Source organism: Anolis sagrei, chromosome 1 (assembly GCF_037176765.1).
Source record: "Anolis sagrei isolate rAnoSag1 chromosome 1, rAnoSag1.mat, whole genome shotgun sequence".
Lineage (NCBI taxonomy): Eukaryota > Metazoa > Chordata > Lepidosauria > Squamata > Dactyloidae > Anolis > Anolis sagrei.
The window spans coordinates 304,756,604-304,781,017 of NC_090021.1; the positions used below are offsets into that span (position 1 = coordinate 304,756,604).

Consider the following 24,414-nt stretch of genomic DNA (forward strand, 5'->3'; position numbering starts at 1 on the left):
GCAAAGATATGCAATAAATATGGATTCAGTTCTTTTTTCTGTGTGTTATGTGTCTCTGCTTAGTTCGACTAATCTTCTGTCTCATTTGCCTCTCAGTAAAGGTGCTGTAATTATGAAAGTAACACTCACATAGGGACCTCATTGGTTGAGTCACAAAGAAAGAGAATTGCCATCCACTTGAGCCTTCTCTTTCTTCTAAGATGCCTCTTTGTTGTTAGCTGAATTCAATGGTTGCAACATTTAATGTTGTCATAAAATTCTATCAACAAATATCTGCATGTCAAAAATTAAGAAGCAGGGTCGTTTATCCTTTGGCCTTAAGGAGAATTAGGATTCGTTTGGGCTCTGCATGGAGAAAAGGGCAGAGCTAATGGTTCTCATTTTCATTAAACTCAACAAAAGTTTACCAGGCATGCACAGAAGTTTTGCGACATCAATTGGAGCACAAGTTGAAATTAAAACCTTTGTAACGTAATGGTGTCATCCAATAAACATGTTGTAACATCTGAATAATTCAGTTGTTCAGTATAGTTTTCAAATGTGTTTTTGTATTTGATTTTAAATTGTTTAGGTTTATTTTATAGTAAGTCACCCAGAAAGCGTGTTTTGTAGGATGGTAATAAATATTTCATTTAACATTTAATGAATAAAAATGAATAAATTGTCAAGTTTCCTGTAGTTTCTTAAGTCGCCTTCAGGCTTGAGAAAGGCGGGATAGAAATATCATAAATAATTAAATAAATAATGTGCTTATAAATAGTGTTAAAATACTGTGTAAATAGTGGGTTGTAGGTTTTTCGGACTGTATGGCCATGTTCTAAATCCTACAACAACCCAGTGATTCCAGCCATGAAAGTCTTCGACAATACATTGTGTAAATAGTGTTGACATCCCTGGGTTACTGAAATAGAACTCCTTTTTTGTTGACTTTGACTAATGCAGAAGTTTTAGGCGTTATGGCAATATGGATCTGAAATCTAGTCCAGTGTTAGCTGATATGCTGCAGCAAGGAAATATAGGGTAAAGTCCATTGGCTGGAATTACATTACATCTTCTTCCTTACCCCGCTCCCCAAATCCACCTTTTACCTATTGCACACCCAGCCAATTACTGACTGGTGGAGACTATGTAGGTAGGAAGGAAGTATTGTGCTATAAGTTGTAGTTCAGCTCCTGTAGTTCAGAGATGGGCAACATATAAGGCACCTTTGGGAACATCACCTCCACCTCATACACTGTAAAAAAATACCTATAAATATACCCCCAATGCTCTCTTATGTGCTGTAACTAGCATTTTTGCCATATTTGGGGGCAAAAATCACCACTGGGGTGTCCTACAGTCCACAAAAACGCTGGGGCAACATGCTGCCTACAGACCACTCTTCATCCACTCCTCCAGAAGTTGGGATACACTTTGTTGAGCCATTATTTGCGGTCTCCTGGGGGTTCTTCAGAGAACCCAGCAGATAATATCAGTGTTCTACATCCAACTGTAAGATGTTTCTTTTTTTAAAAAAAATACAAATTTTTATTGTGATACATGAGAAGAAGAAACAAAACATACAAACTTTGGATTTTTTTATTTTTTTTTGCCATTTCCCCACTGACCAGGTTGGGGGAGGCCTGCAACAGATAAAATGTGATATTGGGGAGGGAATTTAGTTGTGAGAGGTCAACAGAGAATGCCGGTCTCCAAAACAACAAAAGACTTACACATATGTAATTTGGACTTAACAATCGTGTGAATCACTATCCATTACCTTGATAATATGGCAATGTTTGGTCTCATTTTTTGGAGTCTTACCAAAGAGGTTACAAAAAGTTGAGTTATAGTTTGCCTGTATTTTGACACTCCATTGCACGCTCATTATTCAACTCAGTAGGTGTTCAGTCTTTCACTTGTGTGATCTTTGTTTTAGATTGTCATTATCATGCGAGGATTACCAGGCAGTGGAAAAACTCATGTTGCAAAGCTCATCAGGGTGAGTCACTAACCAGCATTTTTCTTTATGTCATCAATATTTTACTGAAGAGTAGAACTTAATTACCGTACATTTTGCTCTCAGCCATCTGTATTTACAGTTTTCTTTATTTCTCAGTTTAGAGCACAAACCCACATATTTTGGGTATTCTTTTCCAATGTTACAAAGCATAGCAGCTGGGTTGACTGAAAGGATCAAAACAATATGTTCTCTAACTAATTGGAGCCGGTTCTGTCTAAGGCTTCGTATGCCCCAAGATTGAATACTTGCATGTGCAATGTGAACTAATTTTATTTTCTGTTTCCTCCCCAGGATAAGGAAGTAGAATGTGGAGGAGCTGCTCCCAGAGTACTCAGCTTGGATGATTATTTTATTACTGAAGTAGAAAAAGAAGAGAGAGACCCTGATACAAAGAAAAGAGTAAAAAAGAAGGTACTTTTTTATTTATATTCTTTTTGTCAATTAAATTAGGTTAACGAACTTCTCAGAAAGGTGCTGTATAATAATAATAATAATACTTTATTTGTACTCCGCTACCATCTCCCCAAGTGACTCGATGCGGCTTACATGAGGCCGAGACCACAATACAACAATAAAAACAATAGCAACAGTAATACAAACAATAAATAAAACTCATAAACAGAAAATAGCAATAAACATTAACAATAACACAACAACGTTTAAAAACCTATGGCAGGGCCAAATGTACTAATTAAAAATTTAAAAAATAATGCTGGGCGGGACCAGGTGAGATATAACCAGGATAGAAATTTTGGAGAGGGGGTAGAGCGTGCAGACAATCCTAGATCACTAATAAAGTGCGTTTAGGAACATATTGCTGGGAGTTTTCTTAGGAGTTCTGTAGGAGCATTCATGATCACAAAAACAACCTTGGACCTATCCTGGAGTAGTCTGAGCACCAAGTTTTATTTAGTTTTGTGGTCTTGACTAAATGACAGTCTGAGGGCAATTGTATTCTCATGAACCAATTATTAACTGATATGTCTGTTGGCATTTTCCAGCATTTGCATAGGTAAGGGGACAACTTGCTCTACCCTCAGTGCCAGGTAGATCCAAATGGGAGTTGCAGTTTAAAAAAATCTCTGGAGGCTGAGATGAGACTTTCTGAAAGCTCATCTTAGACCCTTGATCCCTCTGGATTACATATATCTAAATAGGTCACATATCTTAGTGTTCTATGAGTATGCTTGCCTATCTTGACTGATGATGTCAAGGCAACAAGGTAGATCTGCTTGGATTATGAAGTGGTAAATGCTCTACTGAGAGAGTGGTTCTCAAACCTGCTTTGAGAGAGTCATTTTTGAGACCACTATTGAAAGGGACCCAACATTTTTCCACTCATTGGCTAGTCTTGAGTTCCACTTTTTTCATTAGTGTTGGAATGGGTGAGAGTAACATAGCTACTTGGAATTACTGGAGAATAATTATTTATTTCTCTCCACTAATTATATCCTTCCACCTAACATTTGGATTAAAATGGTCTGTGGAGAAGAGTGATGGGGTAACGATTCCTTCAGGACCAGCCAGAGGTTTTCAGTAGTCTCAATTGTGGTAATCTTCTGGATCATTTATTCAAAATGGAAATTGGTATCACAATCTAGTGACCTTCCATGCGCATCTAATAATTGTATTCTAAGGTGCAGTGCTAGGAGCTTCCTAGTTAGCTCCTTATTTCCTATGTCATGGATTTCTACTGTTTTTCTGCCTATCCACCCCCAGTGCTGTTTCACTGGGAGTGATTATCCAAAGTTGGGTGTCATTAGCATGTAGATGACATCCAGACCACACCTCCGTTTTCAGTTAATCCTCATCAGTTCTATAAATTAGGTAGTAGTTGCAGTACAAACCAAGCCCTTCTAGAAAGACTATTATTTCTTTTTCCTAAACTTCCTTTTATTTCTCTAACAGGTTTTGGAGTATGAATTTGAAGCTGATATGGAAGAAATCTACCGTGCCAGCTTATTCAAAACTTTCAAAAAAACTTTGGATGATGGATTCTTTCCCTTTATTATTCTTGATGCCATTAACGATCGAGTACGCCACTTCGAGCAATTCTGGAGTGCTGCAAAAACAAAAGGATTTGAGGTAAACATTCATGGATTATTCCTCTTGTGATTAGCACCTATAAAACAGACTTTGAGTGACTTTGAACTATGAATATCTATATCAAGTGATCGCATTCTCTGTCTGCTTTGTGGACAGGGAGAAAGTTCTTACAGACTCCCACAGCCATGCCTGCTGTTCATGTCTGAATGGTTCATGTCTGATCTTATTTTCCACCTTGTGATATTGATTTTGAGCAGATTCTCATTTCTTCCTGCATTTTAGGTTTACTTGGCTGAAATAACTGCCGACCACCAGACTTGTTGTAAGAGAAATGTTCATGGACGCAAACTCAAGGAAATTAATAAGGTAAGTTTATAAAGATGCAAAAGCACCACATCTCTAAATGCTACCAACACTAGGGGGTTCTCTTATGAAGTGATTTTTGAAAGATTATAATATTTACTTTTGTTATTTTTATTGAACATTTTGTTCGCTCGTGTACAAGTGATAATAGAACACTGGAAGTGTAAAGCATTTATGTACTTAACACAAGCAGTACAGCAATGAACAAGGAAGGGGGAAAAAAACAAGAAAGAAAAGAACAAAAATGAAAAGAATAACAGTAAACTGGACTAAGAATTTCATGATTCAAAGAACCTTATTTGGACAAAGTGTGTTTTCTCTTATAGGAGACTTTTATTGGTCAGTTGCAATAATTATTTTAATAGTCAAATTACCTTGTGAGGTTTTTTCTTTTGCATATTTTTAATCAGCCATAAAAAGTCTGATTCAGACTTTTTTTTTTACTAAAGATGGTAATTGAGTTGATAGCAAAGTGTCATAAACAAACTCTTAGAAGTGTTACAGAACACCTCTGCATACACACACATGTCAAAATTTTATCTGTCTATATTCAGAGAAATTTCAAATTCCTAACCAAAGCAATAATTGTCTTCTGAAAAAAATGTACACTGTAGAAGCATCTTTAATTCCCATTTTCAGATGGCTGACCATTGGGAGACAGCACCTCGTCATATGATGCGTTTAGATATTCGCTCTTTACTACAAGATGCTGCTATTGAAGAGGTAAGGTTTTTAAGAATCTTAATTTAACCATATAAATACATGTGGCTGGCAAAGAAACGTGAATTGTGTATTAAAGTAGAACACTACTAATGTGGGAATTGATAATATGTGGAAATTGTTAATACTCTGGAAAAATTATTAAATATTAAAGCAGTCACATGATTCCTATGAGAGAACTCATAGAAAGTTGCCGTAGTTTAAGAAAGGGGCCATCTACACTGTAGAATTAATGCAGTTTGACACCATATGGCTCAGTGCTATGGAATCCTGAAGGTTGTAGTTTGGTGAGGCACCAGCACTCTTCAGCAGAGAAAGCTAAAGACCTTATAAAAGTGCAACTTTCAGGAATCCATCGCATTCAGGCATGGCAAAGTGGTGTCAAAATGCATTAATTCTACAGTATAGAAGCACTCCAAAAGTCAAAAAAATCTTATAAAATTAATGAAGATCTTTACTTTCTGGAAGATAGTATTACTGTAATGGGTTTCATTCTGTTACAATTGTGCGCTACATATTATGTAGATGAGAAAATACATATGTTTACATTTAGTACATGAGTAATGTTTCTTCATCATGGTGTCTGTGAAATTGCACATATGGGATTTTTCTGCGCATGGGCAGCCAAGGTTGTTTGAATTCAAAAAGGTCAATATTATCATATCTTTTGATGTTAGTGAATGTATACTTGTAAAAAAAGCAAGGTGAAAATGTCTTCTTCCTCTGAGTTAAAAAATGAATAAAGTCTAAAATACAAAAACATGAAATGTTATCTATAATATCTTTAAGTAAATCCCAGAAAATGTGTGTCTGTTTTTTGAGTGCATTGTCACGGTTGAATCGTCTTTCACGGGGAGATTTTATGTGTAGATTTTATATACTTGAGGTAATATTTTGGTTGTCTGAGGTGTCTTTTGTATTATCATAGGTGGAAATGGAAGATTTTGATGCCAACATTGAAGATCAGAAAGAAGAAAACAAAAAGGATGCAGAAGAAGAAGAAAGTGAACTGGTAGGGAAACACAGCAACCTGCCTTAGCATCAAATGTATTTATAACTACTGTGACTAAAAGGGATGCTGTCTGCACTAAATACAGCTATTTTTGCCAAAGCACCCCTTTTACCCTTCCTGTTTCTGCCATTTTACCCAGTATAAGAGCATGAGATATATGAATTACAATTCAAGAATTTCTTCACAGTTTTGAGAAGTCTTTAATACTACACTTAGTCTTAGATGAGTCCAGTTAAAGCTTTCTCTTACATTTTCTGTTAGTAGAAATAGAGCTAGCAGTATGTCTTGAGAATGCTTAAAGTTGAATCTTAGTCCATTGGAAAAGTTCAAATTGAAATGTTTTCCAGTGATGTAGAGAGATTTTCTATGAAATTTTAAATATAGGAAGGGGCAACTGTATTGTCATTTTGCAGATGTCATAACTCTTTTAATTGTTTTTTCTAAATGTCATTAATACTTCTTATAGCATAATCCTGCGCACTTTTAGTTAGCAATAAGCACCAGTGTGGCTTATTCATATAAATGTGCACATAGGATTCCAAACGTCACGAACTTTGGGACTTCAATTACATTTAACTGATGAAAAAAAATCAGTGAAACACTAATTTATTCTTTAATTCATTCAAGAGAACATGACACTTCTCCAATAGAAGATCCAAGTTTCAGTTCTACCTTCTCATTGGAGGGCATAACTGCCTTGGAACTCCAGCAGAGAACAAAGCCAACTTCCTCGTAATCACAAATGTTATAGCAGGGAAAAGTAATCTTCATGTGTCACCAGCTTTTGTAAACATTAGAATAGGTTTGATGTACAGACCACCTGCTTCTTGGATGACTCCTGATCTTTGCCCTTCTTACTTCATTTGATACCTTGATGGAGAAGAGCAGAAGAGTGCCACAGTTGTAGTCTCTCGGGTTTTCTGTCTGCATGAAGACTATTTTGAGAGGGGTAGATATTTGAGAGAAAATGAAGATTTTTCTGGTTAATGGGAAGAAATGAGATTCTTTTTAGATCCATCAAGATGGTCTCCGGACCTTGGAACCAATGAGATCCAGATTGAGATCAACTGAAGTCCAAGTGGTTAAAACATTTACAAAGACGCTCTGTACAGATTCTTCCAAGATGGCAGATGCAAAGCCTCCATCTAGGACTTCATCTCCTGCAATCTAGTTTGAAAGCTGTGAACTTTGCCTTAAGACAGTATGGCTCCTGAAACGAGAAAAAAATGATTGAAGCAAAGAAAAATCCAGCCTAGTCTGATCAAAGATGCAATATAGAAATTTCTGTGCTGTAATTAGTCAGTATGATAAACCTAAGAAGTATAAAAAATGGAACATAGTCTCAACCACAACTTCATTTTCTAAATAAAGTATTAAATCAATCCTGGTGAAATAAAAAGCAGAGAAGAAAGCAAAAGGTGTTTCTTTTCCTTATGCTAAAGATGTGGACTCTATATCTTTTACTCTCAAAGAGGCTAGAAGGCCCAAGCCTTCTTGGTCAAAAAACTGCCAACTGATTTTGTGGACTTTATAACTACACAATGACATTTGTTCTAGATCCTTCTACAAGATAAAGCAAGACCAGTTAAAAGTTCTGGATGCTATTCCTTGGTTTTTTGCACAAATGATCTATCAGGGAAGTTCCACAATTCCAAAGGCATCATTCTCATGTGCATATCAGAAAACATCCTCTGCACATCAAGCTCTTGAAGCAGTAATAAAAATGTACTCCGCGGAAGAGGGTAAACTGACTGCCATTGATTAGAATAGCCATACCTGAGTATTGCCAGCTTATCCATGATTCCTGACATTCACATATCGTTGAATCATCAGGTTATGGTTAAGGGTGATGGCAGTGTATCAGAAGTCATTGCCCCACATCATGTTGGTTAGGTGGACCTTTTGGACTCTCTTAAGCAATTCTTGCTTTTGGTGTAATAATGTGAGGAATCATAATTGAGGTAATTATGGTTGTTTCATTTTGGCTGCAGAGCCAATATTTCTATGATTAGGAAATAAGTTGCTCTGGCCAACCTAAGTGAAACAAATTTACTCAAGAGAAAGGAAAATCCAGACAGATGCTACCAACTGCATGCTGTCGGTAATTCACTGCATAGTAGTCGTCATCGCATAATCATCATACATGCTTTTTTTGGCTTCCAGGCTTTCTTTGCGTAATTGTCGTATGTAATTAACACAGCCATTTGGGGCTTCCTTCTCTCCTTCCTTTCTTCCTTCCATTCTTCCTTCCTTATTCTCTCTAAAGGCAAGGCAGTTACAAAATCTGAAACTGAGCTCTTTGGAGCCTAGATGCTCTGTCTTCCATATCAAGGCAGTAAAAAAAAAAAACAAACAGAAATGAAGCTGTTTGCTTGGTGCTCCTCCTATCTCAGAGGTAAGGCAGTTTTTTAAAAAAGAAAAGCAACCAGAGCATCAGCATCAAAGGTTTTTGTTTTGTCGCGTAATAGTTTCACCCTTTTTTTTAGGAAAAAAGCAAAAATGTTATTATTATGTGATGAAACTCTTTGGACAGTCTTTGGATTCCTGCCTTTTTGGATTTTCAGCTCTAAGGCCTCAGTGCAATCCAATAAGCGATCAAGAATCTCAAGAGTTGAAAACTCATAACTTATCTGGAAATATCAAGTTGCTTCTATTTGTACACACACACATACATACAAACACACACACACACACACACAAATATATATATATGCCCTTGGGTTCTAATTCTCTCCAGTACACCAGAACAAAGGGCATTTTAGCAGCTTGCTAAAATGGTGCTTTAAGGTGGTCAAATCATTCTTGTGGTGTTTTTTTAACAGATGTTCTATTTTGAAAAGGGTACAACTTTTATGGAATTTTATTTCAATACATTTTATTTTAATATTTCTAGGGGTAACAAACGAAACTGTTCATCACTATTTTGAACAATTGTGATGTGAAGCATGTGTATGTACAGCAAATACGCAGTAATCACATTTGTAGATTATGTATTTGTGCTGTTGCTGTTCTTCAGGGTACATTGTGTAAAATTTGAGGACACATGAATTTTATTAGGAATCACATATCAAGGCTTTATACCAAAATGGGTTTTTCAATAAGGCTCCCATTGATCTGGGAGCTTGGAATGTTGAAAATATATGTGCATGATGAATTTGCAGAAATATGCTGCAAACCTGTGCTCCAAAGAGAAGGAATGTCTTTGACATTATTTTCTTTGAGCACTGTGGGTTTCTTTAAGTGCAAGGACAATAATGTTCTACAAATCTGTTCAACTTATATAACCCCTGGACTTCCTTATTTATTTAGTGTACAGACCCACTTTCATCAGGTGGATTGGGAAAACACATCAATCTTTTAGAAGTCTTGGTATGCTTGTCTCCCTCAGAGGAGTGGTGTATTCTGTAGCATTTCACACCAATGCTCTTGTGGAAATCCAGCAGAGATAACAAATGAACTGAAAGAGAGTATTAAAAATCTAGACAAACTAAGACTTTGATTTGTTGGGAACCATTTATTATTTATTTATTTACTTTACTTATATACCGCTGTTCTCAGCCCGAAGGCGACTCACAGCAGTTCACATATATGCGATCATCAAAGCCTTTTGTGTAGTTTTGCTGAGAGTTGGCTCTTGACTCATTGAAAGACAGAGTGAAAACAAGCCAGGAAGAGTTTACAAGTTCTGAAACATCTTCAATCACACGGATGCACATGCATCAAAGATGGGAAGCTCAGTATCTATATTTACATTTCTGGTAAAAGTGGACTACCAGACCCCAGCAATGTCCATTTAACCAATCATATTGAAAGGAAAGATTTCATAACATGTCTCCTAATCTTGAGTAGGTTGTATGGAACATGGTGGACATATTTTGAGAACCAGTTCCTGGTATTGAATCTACAAATCTATTTTGGAATGCTGGTCCATTTATTGAAGACACTTAGCCAATTCATTGAAAACTTGTTCTGAGGCATAAATGCCTCCCCCCCCCCCCCATCTCTCTGAGAAGATGCTTTTGTGATAGAAAATAGTTTTCCCCTTACATTGACTGATGCCCAATCCTACATATTAAAGTAAAACAGAGATGAAGAATACCTGCGGTTTCATAATCTGAAATGTTATAAGATACCACAAAGAGATACTGAAGCGACAGTAGATTTAAAAAGAAAAGGTTCTGCAGATATTCTCTAACAACTAAAAGGATATGATTTCATTCCTAGGTAGATGATCCTTTCCTGGACTGCAGTTGTTGTTTCAATTAATACTTTTGTTGACTGATCTCTACAGTTGCAACCCAGGAGGGAAACTGGCCATGCCATTGGGGTTCTTTGCTGTTCAGCAGGAAGAAGTCCATTCAGTCATTGGGCTTTGCAACTGCCCAAATCTTCCCAGTGTTCTTTCTGTATTCTTACCCATTCTTCTTCTTTGTCCTGATTTTCATTTTGTGTCAATTTCATTCTGTTTTTACCGGTTTCCATTTCAACTTTTTATCAGAGTTTTATTATGCCCTTTTATAAGTCAAAGCTTCACAAGTCCTTGAGTTGTTTCTCCAGGCTGGACAGAAATTTCTTTCTGGAAATTCAGCCATAATTTCTGAAATAACAGCTGAATAAATTCCCTGCTGATTGCTGCCTAATCTTCTGAACAAAGATCCTTGCATAACAGGAACCTTTATCAGTAAATAGGTTTTTTTCTCCAAAAGTAAAGTTATATCATCAAACCATTAAAAGGGCCCTGATGGATCACATTAAAACCCTGTTTTGTTCTGTATCATGTTTCCCACAGTAGCCAAACAGATCCCATAGCAAGCTCAAAGGCAAGATTTGAAGGTAATAAGCCTCTTCTGTGATCCTTCTTTACTAGCTAAAATGCAGTTTTCATTCCGTGCGTATTTTGCATTTCAAGTTCTAGTTTAACTACTGTACATTACAATATTCCTTCAGTCTTCAGTCGATGCAACTGATTTTGTTTCTTATAAATTAAAACCTTATTCTTTTTAAAAGGGAAATATAATTAAGTTGTAAAAGTCAAATATTCTTGGGAAAAGCTTGATGTTTTCTAGAAAACACTAAAGTGGAAACGTGTACATAGCAGTGTTTCTCAAACTGTGCTCCTTAATACTGTGGCTACTTTCTGTTTAGTCTTAAAAGGAGTCTTTGGTTTAGGAGTTACTAGAACTGACTTCTATATATGAAAGAATGTAGAAGGATTTCCCAATAAGTAGGAAGTTAAATATAACTCTCAGGTTGACATTTGCTAGTGTAATAGCAGTTTCTTCTTTGTGGTCTCTGTTCTTATAAGTGCAAGTTATCCTGCAACTGGCAGAACATTTGTGAACTTTCTAGAACTGGGCTATGTCTAGAGCAAATATCCACTTACATGTTCTCACTTCATTCTTCTTTCTGTGTCAATTTGCATTTTATTAGAGGTTCTTTGGAACACTTCTAGGCCTGAAATCTGAAAAGCACTCTTTAAAAGATATACTGGCTGCATGTTGTGTGTATGTGTGACTCTCTCATGTTACAAACATTCTGCTGCCTGTTGTACCTCAGAAAAACCCACATCATTGACACAAAGGTAGCTGACTGTGTAGTCCAGGGGTCATTATCAGAAATTTATTTGTACAATAATCTTAGTGGCTGAAATATTGTGAAACATTGATGTAGCTTAAAACCTCACCCATCTACCTTACTCCGGAACTTAAAAAACTCGAAGTCAGCTGCACCAAGAGCAGGAATAGCACTGGGCTTCTTTCCTCCATCCATACCTTCTCCTTTCTCCAATATTCAATCTGCCTACTCCGAGACCTCCTGCAGCTGCAGTTGTCAAGGTTGCTTTCTCCACATTTGCAGTGGCCAGTCTTAGAAAAAGAAGAACAAAGGCAGTAGCGGGAGAGAAAAATGTGCTCCTATGTTTGCACAAGGAGATATTGCGTGCCTCCTAATGTGACATCCCAAAATGTCCTTTTGATAGTGGAACAATGAGATCCCAGCCATTGAAATTACAGTGACAGTGGTTTGGATCCCAAAGGTGCTACTACACAATCAGAACTCACGTTTATGTACAAAGCGATAGAAATTGCTTGTTTTCAACAGTTCTCTTCAGAGCAGTCTCACTGTGTCGCATCTTATGCTCTTCCAGAGGAACTGCTTTTCAGGAATCCATATTTTATGATTTCCCTGCGTGGTCAGCTGTGAATCTTTTTTAAAAGCATGACCTATATCAGCAATAATTTGAGCAAATTGGAGGAATGAAAAAAACACATTGAAATAAAGTATTAAAATATGTAGGCCTACCACATCCTGACCAAGTTTCTGGCACTCTTCAAAATGTCTTTTCTAATAGGCAACTGCCAGACTTCAGGACCTCAGTGGACATTGATCCTAAAGATAACTAGATACCCAACTGTGTTGGGCTTTAGCAGTAGGAAACAACTTTAATTGAAGTGGGCAACTGACTGGCAACCAATGCAGATTGTCATATGCATACATATTTTCCACATTACTATACTGCTTCATACTAACAGCCAAGGTTAGGTTTATATCTCTTTTACAATGCTGAAACCATGTTATCAGATGGTCAGGAGGAGAAGAACGCTTATTGGTGGAATTCTGTGGTTTTTTAAAACAAGGCTACTCAGTGATTCTTAGCTGGTTCATGTATCTTGTGTTGGTTCAGAGCGTAGTGTACGCATAATACATAGACTGGTAATTAGAAATTGGCCGGGCTATAGCACAGCTGGTTAATCACAAGCAGCAATAGATCACACCAATCGAAAACTTAGCAGTTTGAAACCCAGGTTGGGGTGACCTTCAGCCCAGCTCACTGTCCACCTAAGCAGTTTGAAAACAGCTGTGAGGTGTGAGTAAAGAAATTAGGCACCATAAAAAGGAAATACCAGAAAATGCTGACAATCAAAGGAAGGCGGAAGTCTGAGATCAAGGGCTCTTCATCATAGAGGATGGAGCAACAGCACCCTCCTGTGGATGGAATTGAGCACAACCTCCAGGACACCGAAGTTGAGAAAAATGCCAACATATACTTCTATCTGTTGTCTGTCCTGCCTATTTAATGGCATTGAATGTTTGCCATGTATATGTTCTGTGATCCGCCCTGAGTCCCTTTCGGGATGAGAAGGGCAGAATATAAATGCTGTAAATAAATTAATAAATAAATGGTATGTAATAGCTTGAAATTTATGACTCGGCTAAACTGAAACACGTGGGACTGGGTTTACACATTCATTGATAGATGATCTTCATATATATTAAGTTCTTTCTTGATCCTTTTAACACAAGAAGTGTGAACTTGAGTTACAGGTATCCATACTATTGAAGAAGGTGGCAATTTCATAATTATTTGAGATGTATTATTGGAATACACAGTATACATTTACTGAAGACAAATAAGTAAGACTTGTATTCTTTCTCCGAGGCTTCAAAAGCCCCTTTTCCGCTGCACCGTGTGAGTACTCCAGAAAGACGGGCATTCTGATGCAGCACATGAGAGTTCTCATTCAGTCTGGTGAACTCTGGTGTACATGCAAAAGCTTGCATATTTGTCTCTGAATCCTGGCAAATGTACTTCATTACTGTTTTCTATTTGGAGATGTATGGGATACCTATTTGTACTAATATTGTTAGAAACCAGGTGAAGAGTGTTGTAGTATTGAGTTTTCAATATTTCTGAGCATTAACCTGTTGTTCTTGGTACAAAAACTATGTCAGTTTGTTGTAATTTACAGTTTCAAATCTTGTCTCTCACGTCACAATTGAGATTTAATTTGTCCTAAGGAAATGTCTGCAATGTAATGCTGTTGCAAGTTAAAATGTGTGCTATGTCTTCTACATCTTTCTCTAATCCTTCGAGCTTCTCTCTGTATATGATTTAGGGTTACATTCCGAAAAGCAAATGGGAGATGGATACTTCCGAAGCAAAACTAGGTGGGTACTTACATTTTTTTAATCTCTTGAAACTATTTGCGCAGACATTCTTCTCTGATGGCTTACATAGGGCAAAACAAAACAAATAAAATACAGCTTTTCTGCAGATATATTATCCAGTTATATCTGTAGTATGCAACTTGTTTTCTGCAATGGCAAAACACAATCAAATACTTGAAACTGTGACATTTTGTGTGGTTTGCGTGATGCCTTATCTTTATATTATTTGTGTCTAACAGCAAATATTTAAAGTATGTCCAGCATAGTGGTTTGAGTGTTGGACTACAATTCTAGAAGACAGGGTTCAAATCTATACTCAGCCATGGAAACCCACTGGGTAACCATGGGCAACTCGAACTTTCAGCCCTAAAGAATCATATAATCATAGAGTTGGAGGAGACTTCTCCAACCCCCTGCTAGAAAAGCAGGAAAATAGGAGGCAAAGGCAGATAACATCTGAACAAATCTTGTGAAGAAAATCTTGCTATAGCATCGCTGTAAGTAGGAAATGACATAAAGTCATACAGCAAAAAAGTTTCGTTTAGAATTTCCAAAGGCTATAGGAATCCGTATGGTTAACCTGTGTGCATTGTTCAGCATTATACCTTGCCCTGACATAATTGGAATCAGCAAGGAACCATCAGTATTTCAGACCACTGCTATGTAAAAAGTGGTTGCTATATGACTGAGAGGCACCTTATTCTATTGCAGCCTTGGTACTTAATTGAAAATCGCTGTAGTTTCTTTTTAACGGAATTCATTAAAAAACAGACTTTACTAAAAAAAAAAAGAAGAAGAAGAAGAAGAAGAAGAAGAAGATTGTGTAAACATTGAAATTAATGATACATGCTGCTTTTTAGCTGAAAGAAATCCATGGCAAAAATAAATAACATATATTTTATATATAATGCTGAACAATAATAAATTGCACTTTGGTTGCAAACTGAATTAAATTATGAGTATACACATCCCAACAACATCTCTCAAAGTTTCATTATGTAAGATACTTAGAGGGTACCCCAACCTATTTCTGACATCTCTTTCACTATGGTTTGTTACTGAACTGCTGACATTTCAAGAGAGCATAATGGCTTCTTAGGAGCGGATGTGTTTAGTAGCTAATGTGAGATGGGATTTTGGGGGTTGAGGGACTACCAAAGAAGGTAAGTAATTAAATCTTGCTGTGGTTTTAGCCACATACTTTTGGCATAATTGAGTGGTGTAGAATTATACAAAGTATCTTGATGAATTTAACATGTAAAAGTGAACACGTTTTATCACATATAAAGAACTTTTGAAAACTTGACACAACATATGTTACATTTCTCCTTTATCACACACATGCTTTATGTACAAATACATAATATGAAAATTATTACTGGTACACTCATGCAATTTTATTCCTACAGGAAGTTCTACTATGGGTGATTGCCTCAGTATTCTCGTAATTCTATGTGCTTTCAACTTTATGCAGTAATTAGGTATTCATGAACTTGACACTGGTAGCAAACATTGTTAATAGCAATCCTTGAAGTCTGTTCAAAAGGAGAAACACAATTTATACTGCACATAATACACACAAATATCCATAAAAATAAAAAAGGTAAGGGTGGGCGCTACCATTCCACAGGGATGAAATACTGCAGAATTTTGTAGAAGCTAAAGGATTTCTACAACTCACTGCCACCATATTGGGCAAATGGTAGGCAGCAGTTATCTTACAGTAGTATCCAAACTAATAGATGCATATTTATATGATGTAGTTGTCTAGATAAAGTTTCTGAATCTTTGGTTATTAGTTTTACACTTTTGGTGTAGAAGCATGCTTTGTCTTCATGGGAATGTTGTAAACAGACCATTAAATCTCAAAAGAACACTACATGTAAAATGAATGTTATGTCACTGAATTAAGACTCTGAATTTATCTATTTAAAAATACCATGTATCTCTAGTGTCTGCTGTGATTTGTAGTGGCTTGCAACATAGTTAAATTGAACTGTAAAAAATCACCGTTAAACAACAACAAGGGATGCATTATTTTAATGAGCTCACCAAATGGTTTTTAACATATTGAAAATGTGAGTCAGAAACCTGTGCAAAGCAAATGCATCTGGCTGGCATCTAAAAACTTTCAAAGAAGAAACTAAGGTCATGAATAAGAAAAAGAAGTTTCATAATCAAGGTGGCACAAACTAGAAAGACATGTCGATCATTGTCACCCACTCACTTTGCTGAGGTAGTGGTACCCTCCGGACAGAGTATCTAATCTTAGTTACTGAGAATGTTTATATGGACATCAGCAGTTCTTTAGTTGCTTTGATCTCAAGCCACTGATATGGCTATGTAAGTTGAAGACAGTCTTGAAATGTGTCCAGAAGTAAACTGGTAGATTATGAAGCTATTAACAAAAAGTGGTAAGATACATTTTTACTACCTGTTCCGGGTTTTGATGAATGACTCTAGCTGATTTCATCTCCAAAATTTATACCGGATGGTATACTAAATGGAGGGTACTATAGTATTAATGTCTTAGGCCAGATCTTATAGCACTCACAAACTGAGGACTTGGCTGTTTGCAGTTGTGGACAACATCCAGGCTGCAAGCATCCTAACCCTTGTTGAATTTGCCATTGGCTTTACAACAAAAATAAATCATTTTTATTTTATTATTCCTTAGCTAATGATACTTTACTCCCAGAAGGTCTCTCAACCTTGTTGTTAAACTCATATATTAGCTGCAGCCATTTTAAAGATAAGTTCATGCTAGGGTTCTTTGTACCCTACTAATACTCAGAATGGATTACTGTGATCTAGTCTGAAACATCAGCCAACAGAACATCAACCCTGTCTGAGAATATGTCATTAAATGTTACATATTAGGGAACAATGGTGGTAGAGGGCTCCTGTCTTCGTGCTCTTTTTGTAAGCCTTCCACAGGCATCTGGTTGATTACTATGAAAACTATTTGCCCATCTCCTGATGAGGATCTTCTAGCAGGATGATCTGGAAGGAAAATGCAGTATAGAGATATTGCTCACCTTCCAAAGTATCTCTGAAACTTAAGTGCATCTTGATGTTGTGATCGCAGCTAGCCTTTCACATATTTACTCTATGAGGGCTTTCTGATAAATATCTCTAAAATACCACAATTTCTTAGATTTATTTTTCATAGACATATCTCCTATGTTAAGTACCTTTTCTGTAAATTTTGCCAATAACTGTATTGTGTGTGCTCCTTAGAATGTGTCCATGCAATATCCTTTTGTGTTTGCTTACAAAGGAAATAATACTTTAGCTAAAATATAACAGCTTCTGAGTGTTCATGGGTACTTTTGTAGTAATCTTTATCAAGTACTAATTTCATGATTTCAACCCCAAATCAAACTGAACTATAACCGAAACTCCTTTTCCTATGCATCTGAACTTTGTCTCTATTCTATAAAAACCTGTTCTTACACAAAAAATATTTATTACGTCTTAAATTGCTTTTCAGTTTCTTTTATAGTTTCTTAGCTAAATATGCATTACATTTTATAAAATTTTACAATGCTCACATTACATTTTTTTTAAAAAGAGTGAAGGAATGAAACTTGGAGACCAAAATAATAAAAGTAAATCATTATGAAGTAGCTGACTGACTGAACAAAGATCCCTTTCTCATACTTATTTCATCCTTTTTTTCCTGTATATTGTGTGCATCATTTCTCCATCTCTTGTGCTGATTAGATATACCTGTTAATGTTTTAAGTTGGAACAGTTTGCCGCCTGAATCCGTAATCAAGCTGATGTATGCGTGCCGAGGGTTTTCTGCCCTTCCTTCCCATTGCAGTCCTTTCCCCTAAAAGCTGCCTTTGAAGAATGTTATACACTGGAGCACAATTTGGGGCAGCATTGAAAGAGTTTAACTGGAAAGGAAAATAGCAAAACACATGTATATTCATAAACACACACCTCATGAAAGAAAGTTTCCACATGATTACTGAACTTCCTGGGTCATTGCCATGATTTTGTGAGATCTCCAGTATAGGCATCTTCTATATCTCAGCTCACTTACTGTGTGATTATAAATGTATTTTCCTTACATGCATTTTACACACTGACTGCATCATTCATTGTGAAAGCTGGTTTCTGTGAAAGCTGGTTTCTGTGAATATTTTGAGAAATATTCATAATTTTTTTCAGCTGATGGCAACCTATGAAACTGATGACAATTTTAATTTATTGTAGCAAATACATATCACTGGAGCTTTTTCTTTTACAGACTGTCAAAGATAGATTTTAACTAGAATTAAATTACCTCTAATAAAAGACATTAGTGTAAATGTATTAGTAAATGACATGATTCATTGGACATTTGCTGATTTTCAGACTTCGGGTTTTAAGAAAAGCGAAGTAGGTCAGTAATATTGGAATGGAGATTGTTTTGTACTTCACAGAAATTCATATATCCAGAATATAAATTTTCATACAGTAAATCATATATAACTGATTATATTCTATTTGCTGTGTTAAAAATACACAGTTGTAGCTTTCTGTCCAGAACAAATGTTAGAAAGTTTCCTAAATTTTATTAGCATTTCCTAGTAGCAATTGGGACAAACTAGAATCTTAAAACTCATTCAAACAGATTTATTGGCAAAATATTTTAAGTGTTGAGCCTAACATTTAACATTGCGGACATGTGGAAATTAGAAATTATGCATATAGAAAAAAATGTTGAGCTCTTAGATGACTTTCCCTTGTACATGATGGCACCACCTGCTAGAAACTGCTTCTTTCCAGTAACATTTTTGAGATTGTTCTGGGAGAAAAAACAACTACCGTAACAGCAAAAATGCTGCAGATGTAATTTGGAACTTCATATTGTTGTGATTTGAGCAAAGAGAAATGGCAGACTGCGGGACAAACTTCTGTTATACCTAATACTCTGCACCACAATCTGATTCCTTAACGAAACAGTTGAAAAGTGGCCCTGTGATCTTTCTAAACGATGTGTAAATATCTGCTGGCATCTATTTGTCACAGCACTGACCTGACATACTGGTTTTAATCATAAAACTGATGGAAAATAGAGTTGTCATTTCTGGAATGTGTTCAAGCATTACTTCGGTATGTGGACTCTCAGTTATCCAAGACAAGAAAAAGACAAGAAGTTTTTCTTTCTGCGAATATATATTTATACTTTGCAGAATTAAGCGAGGATACCTCAGAAAGATGGAAAAGGGTTTTCCCATTTTTTTCTGAATGTATTCCACTCAAGAAAATACCCAACAATGTGCAAGTTCTACTGCTGTAAGGCACCAACTTGCCCTTTTGAGAATATCTCCATGCATCTTGTTTATGCTGGGTGCTATACAGTTTTCTTCTTTAACTCTAAGGCTGTATGTTTATTCTCAGACAAATTGGATGGATTACGAACTGGTGCTAAGAGAAAGCGTGATTGGGAAGCAATTGCCAGCAGAATGGAAGATTATCTGCAACTTCCTGATGATTATGATACCCGTGCTTCGGAACCAGGAAAGAAGAGGGTAATAAATATCTCTGTCAATATGATGTTTCCGGGCAATGTATCTAGATGGCTTTTCACAAAAAGCTAGAGCTGTCTTACTCAGTTCTTTCGTGGGAGCTCCTTGTATTTAATTTCTTTAACTCAGTTCGTTTGTATTTGGGTTGTATTCAAAGATGTAATTGTGTCAGTGTGTATGACAGTACTATAAGAGAATCTTTCAGTACCTTACAGACTGAAAGAATTATATCAAAAGCTTTCATAGACTCAGTCTATTTTATCAGATGCATAAGCTTACATAGACCATTTCATCATAGAATTGGTTATCATTATTATTATTCCTTGTTATTTCTGTACATTCTCAGTTTCAGAGCTAAATAATATATAGATAATACAAAGTAGATTCAATAATAGTTAGGTGAATTATTTTTTCCTTCTCAGTCTGGATATCAGGACTAAAAGAAGTTAACTGATTTTGAGCCAGTAAGAATTAACTATATTAAACAGAATGAACACTATCCTGTTTTATTGCATTAAAAGGACTGATTATGAGCAGTCTTCTGGTACAGCAGGAGAGCTTCATAATCAAAATAGGAAGTAACAAGAACATGAATGAAATAGGCAAGGCATGATCATGTCTCAGAGGAAAGCAAAAAACGTATCCCCAAATAATGTACTTATGGACTTGGAACTTCCTGTTTGCATGAGAAGGCACTTTGGAGCAGGTTCACTGGGGTAGAATATGGCAATTTCATACTTGTGAGGTCCACGCGGTTATAAGCAACTTTTAAAAATAATGTTTTCAATAAAGAATTTGGTTTTCCAATAGCTAGTGGTGAAATAGAAATGTTTTAAGTTCTTCCTGAAAAAAGGAACATTCAGTAATTTTTCCACAAACACCTACCAATTCATTCATGCAGAATTTTATAAAGGATCACAAGATACAAAGGTTCTCTTGGACTTTTTTCCTTATGAGCAAAAGCATTGTTTGGAAATAATTATGTAGATTTCTGAAATTACGCAGGCTGCAGAAATTTAGTCAGGCTTTAAGTTGTGCCCAGCTCAATCAGTATGTTAAAATTCTTCAACTAAATGTAGAGTTGCCATCATCCCATTTGAAATCTTTTTTGGGGGGAGGGGGGGTTAAAAAGTCTTGTTTCTTTTTCGAGAAACAAGTGTCAATCCAACCCTTTCTTTGTTTTAGGTGAGGTGGGCAGACCTTGAAGAGAAAAAGGATGCAGACAGAAAAAGAGCTATTGGCTTTGTTGTCGGACAAACCGATTGGGAAAAAATCACAGATGAAACTGGTCATTTTGCTGAAAGAGCCCTCAATCGTACTAAATACATCTGATGCAATTGTCAAGTGGAATTTTTCTTCATTTAAGGTAAGAACTATGCCTCTTGTGTGACTTTGAAACTGAAAATGTACTCCCCTCTATACAATGATTTTCACATTAGGTCATAGATAGATTTGTCTATTTCATATTTCTAATCTGTATGAGGTGCTACAATTTAAAAAATGCAATTCTTGAAATGAGAAATGTTTCGAGAAACATCTGACCACTTTGCAGCTATGTGGGTATTTCACTCAGGCTCAAAAATTGACTTTTTCTCTGTAAATGTTGTCTTTTCTTTGCAGACCGTTTGCTTTGGTGAGAACTGAACACAAGGTGGCATGGAAAAGGTCCCTATCCATCTTGAAAGTTGTGTACTTTTCTTTTAAAACTTTTACTTCGTTGGGTGCATCCATATTCTTAACTGGTATTGTCCAGGATCCCCAAGTTATATGGAGTCTTCTTGCAACTAAATGTGAAAGAAGGTTTTTATGTTAAAATTTGTAGTTTTAGCTTTTACGCTTGCAGTAGAATGGAATGGTAAGGCCAAGAACATTTTCTTCGCTGTATTATCACAGAATGTCAGCATTACGATTGCATTGTTGCTTTGTGGCTGTTGTTATTTTATACTGTACAAACTTTGTAGTTTATTGTACTAGAAAAAAGAATAATAAATTTTCACTAAGAATTTAGTGAATGATACTGTCGTTGGCTGTGTTTTATGTGAGCTCTTTCTTTGTGTGGGTGAGCAGCTGTCTTTAAAAAATATGTGTCTTTTTGCAGACTGTTTTTCAAAATGCCCACATAGAAGAATGTGAGTGAATGACCCCTGGTGGCTTTGGTTGTTAGTTAATTTCGACTCCTTATAAACATTATTTTCAAAGCATTTTTATTGTGCACACAAAAAAATTAAACATGCACCAGAAAGCATTAGTTGATGCACAGAGGGGGGAAAATTTCCCCAAGAGGCCGTTGTTTTACACTGGAGAGTAAATAAGTTGCCTCCAGGACAGATGGTTGAGTGACTTTCCATACAGTGCTCTCTCTGTCTCATGACATGCACGGCTTCACATACTTGCTAATGAACAGATTTACCTTCTAGATTTCCAATTACGTTGTGAATTTTATGGCTGGAGAAGGTGCTGGATTCAAAGCCCAAATAAGGCTTTTTCTGTTAATTAATCTTTGAAATTGTTGTTCTTGGTTTTAGTTTGAAAGGGGGAGAGGTGATCTGAAAGCAGCCTCAGACTCTGTTTAGTCAGTCAGATTAATGATTGCTTTGCAAACAATTTCTTTTCATCAGCACATTAGCACTGATTGAGGCATATTTCCATATTGAAGAGGACCACCGTTCAGTATTTAATGAATGGTTTCCTATTGTAATGCATTTGTTTACTTGACATTTTCCAGTCTGATTAATTATGTATAATTTGAAAGTTGTTCATTCTCAGAATGAATAATAGAATATCTGAATGTTAAAAACCCACAAAAGCTTATTCGTATGTATACTTTCCCATTATATCATGCTGTGCTTTTTATTATTTGTAAATTATTTTTGGACCTGCATTTTATAGTAATTGCATGAATGCATAGGAAATTGAAAGCTTTTAAGACCTTGTAGAGGTCAAGATGACACTCCTATTGTTTTTATTTTCTCATTTGATGAGAAGATAAAAGAACTCTATAGTGTTCTCAAAGCCAGACTAATAGCAAGTTTTTGGACAAAGATGCTTAGAAAAATCTCTTCTTTGAAGTATCTTCATTCCGGGGAGGTGGCAATATATTTTAAATAATAGCCTTTTTCTTATCTAAACCTTAATGTATTCTCTCCATACACACATTTAAGGAAAAAATCAATTGCTAGCACAGGGACATGTTGCCATGAGACATTTGTTGGTAGCAGAAACTGTCCACTTAAGATAGCGACCTGAGTGGACAGATTTAAATTGTCTGTTTATTTGAACGCTTCAAATGCGATTGTTCTGCATCTTGGCAGGGGGTTGGACTGGATTGCCCACAAGGTCTCTTTTAACTCTATGATTCTATGATTTATTTATTTATTTACAGTATTTATATTCCGCCCTTCTCATCCCACAGGGGATTCAGAACGGATTACAATGCACATATACATGGCAAATATTCAATGCCAGTTAGACACAGAGGCAATTTAACATTCCAGCTGTGCCCAAGCTTTTTCTGGCTTTATGAGGGTATGCTGGATTCCGGCCACTGGGGGAGCTGCCACTTCACCATCCATTGTGACACTGAGTCCTTTGATGGAGTACTTCCTCATTCCTCTGCACACTGCTGGAAGGTTTTTATGGTGCCTTCCCAGCTAGACAAATGACCAGAAACTCACTCCGACCCGGGGTGGCTTCCTAATCTCTCTGTCAGTAGTGATTTAATGCAGCTAGCTCTCAGCTAACTGCACAACAGCCCGGTTGCCCTGAAGATTCTTAATGTATTTTTCAGATTACAGCTGTCCCTGGGTTAAGAACATGATAGATTCTGTAGATTTGTTCCTAAGTTGAATTTGTATGTAAATTGGAAGAGGTACGATTTTTTAAGTGTAATTCCAGCCAATTTATTTTTGGTTTTGGATAATACAGGGATGGATGGATCAAGACCCTTGTAATGTTTGTTTTGCTGTCTGTGCAACTGTTAAGAATATTGCATCTCACTTTCTGTCCCTGTGACAATTGGGTTTTGAAATTTTTGGGTTGTCATGGAAATAAGGATTGGTGAGAAAGCTTTAGTGGAGACACCTTTCCCCCATGATAATGCTTACAGAGTTCCTTTGCTCTTCCTAGATGTCTTTTTTCCTCTTTTCTCACCCCCATTTGTAACTATGACTTGGATGTAAGTGGGATGTTTATATCTTTGAGAGGTGCGGAAGCTATTTACAATTACTTGTTGATCAAACGTGTTACAAAATAATGCTTTAGCTTAATTCTTATAGTTATTTATACTTTGGGAGAAAGGTGGGACAAAATTTTTAAAAAACACATACATGACTATTTGTATTGTTCTTCCTAAAACACCCCAACAGACTTCACTTTGTTCTCTGGTCAGCTGACCCTGACTATTCTAAAAATTATTACTCTTCTTAATTTTACTCTGTATCTAACTGACTTAGATTCGTATATGATATGCAATGGCCTTCTAAAAATCCCATTCTGACACTTCACCAAAGTCCAATAACTCTCCCTACTTTCCCAAAACAATACATAGCTATACATAACAATATATTACCTTTCTTTCTATAATGTAAGCAAAACAACATTGTCTATATTTGAAACAAATACCTTATTTTCTATCATATAAACACAAGTATAGAACTTCACAGACAACCAAACATATAAGGTAAGTATACAAGTCTTGGTCCCTGGTAGAGTAGATGCATAGAACTTGAGATGTGTGCATGGTTTTTGTGACTACTTTTCCAATCTGGAGTCTCATAACAACTTGTAATTCACTTATGCTA

At 36.2% G+C, this 24,414-nt stretch overlaps 1 protein-coding gene across 3 annotated transcripts in view; it reads left to right on the forward strand.

The window, feature by feature from the left end:
- YLPM1 (YLP motif containing 1) overlaps nucleotides 1-21,637 on the forward strand; it is a 54,997-nt gene extending 33,360 nt beyond the window's left edge. For 2 of the 3 annotated variants that reach the window (XM_060758507.2, XM_060758521.2), the window contains 10 exons: nucleotides 1,919-1,981; nucleotides 2,294-2,413; nucleotides 3,911-4,087; nucleotides 4,331-4,414; nucleotides 5,051-5,134; nucleotides 6,060-6,143; nucleotides 14,039-14,090; nucleotides 19,488-19,618; nucleotides 20,801-20,981; nucleotides 21,236-21,637. In XM_060758507.2, coding sequence (XP_060614490.2) covers nucleotides 1,919-1,981; nucleotides 2,294-2,413; nucleotides 3,911-4,087; nucleotides 4,331-4,414; nucleotides 5,051-5,134; nucleotides 6,060-6,143; nucleotides 14,039-14,090; nucleotides 19,488-19,618; nucleotides 20,801-20,947 — 942 coding nt within the window. In that variant the 3' untranslated portion in view covers nucleotides 20,948-20,981; nucleotides 21,236-21,637. Of the gene's footprint in view, nucleotides 1-1,918; nucleotides 1,982-2,293; nucleotides 2,414-3,910; nucleotides 4,088-4,330; nucleotides 4,415-5,050; nucleotides 5,135-6,059; nucleotides 6,144-14,038; nucleotides 14,091-19,487; nucleotides 19,619-20,800; nucleotides 20,982-21,235 lie in introns of those variants that run through there. The other variant, XM_060758514.2, reaches the window with a different exon arrangement.
- Nucleotides 21,638-24,414: the final 2,777 nt, after the last annotated feature.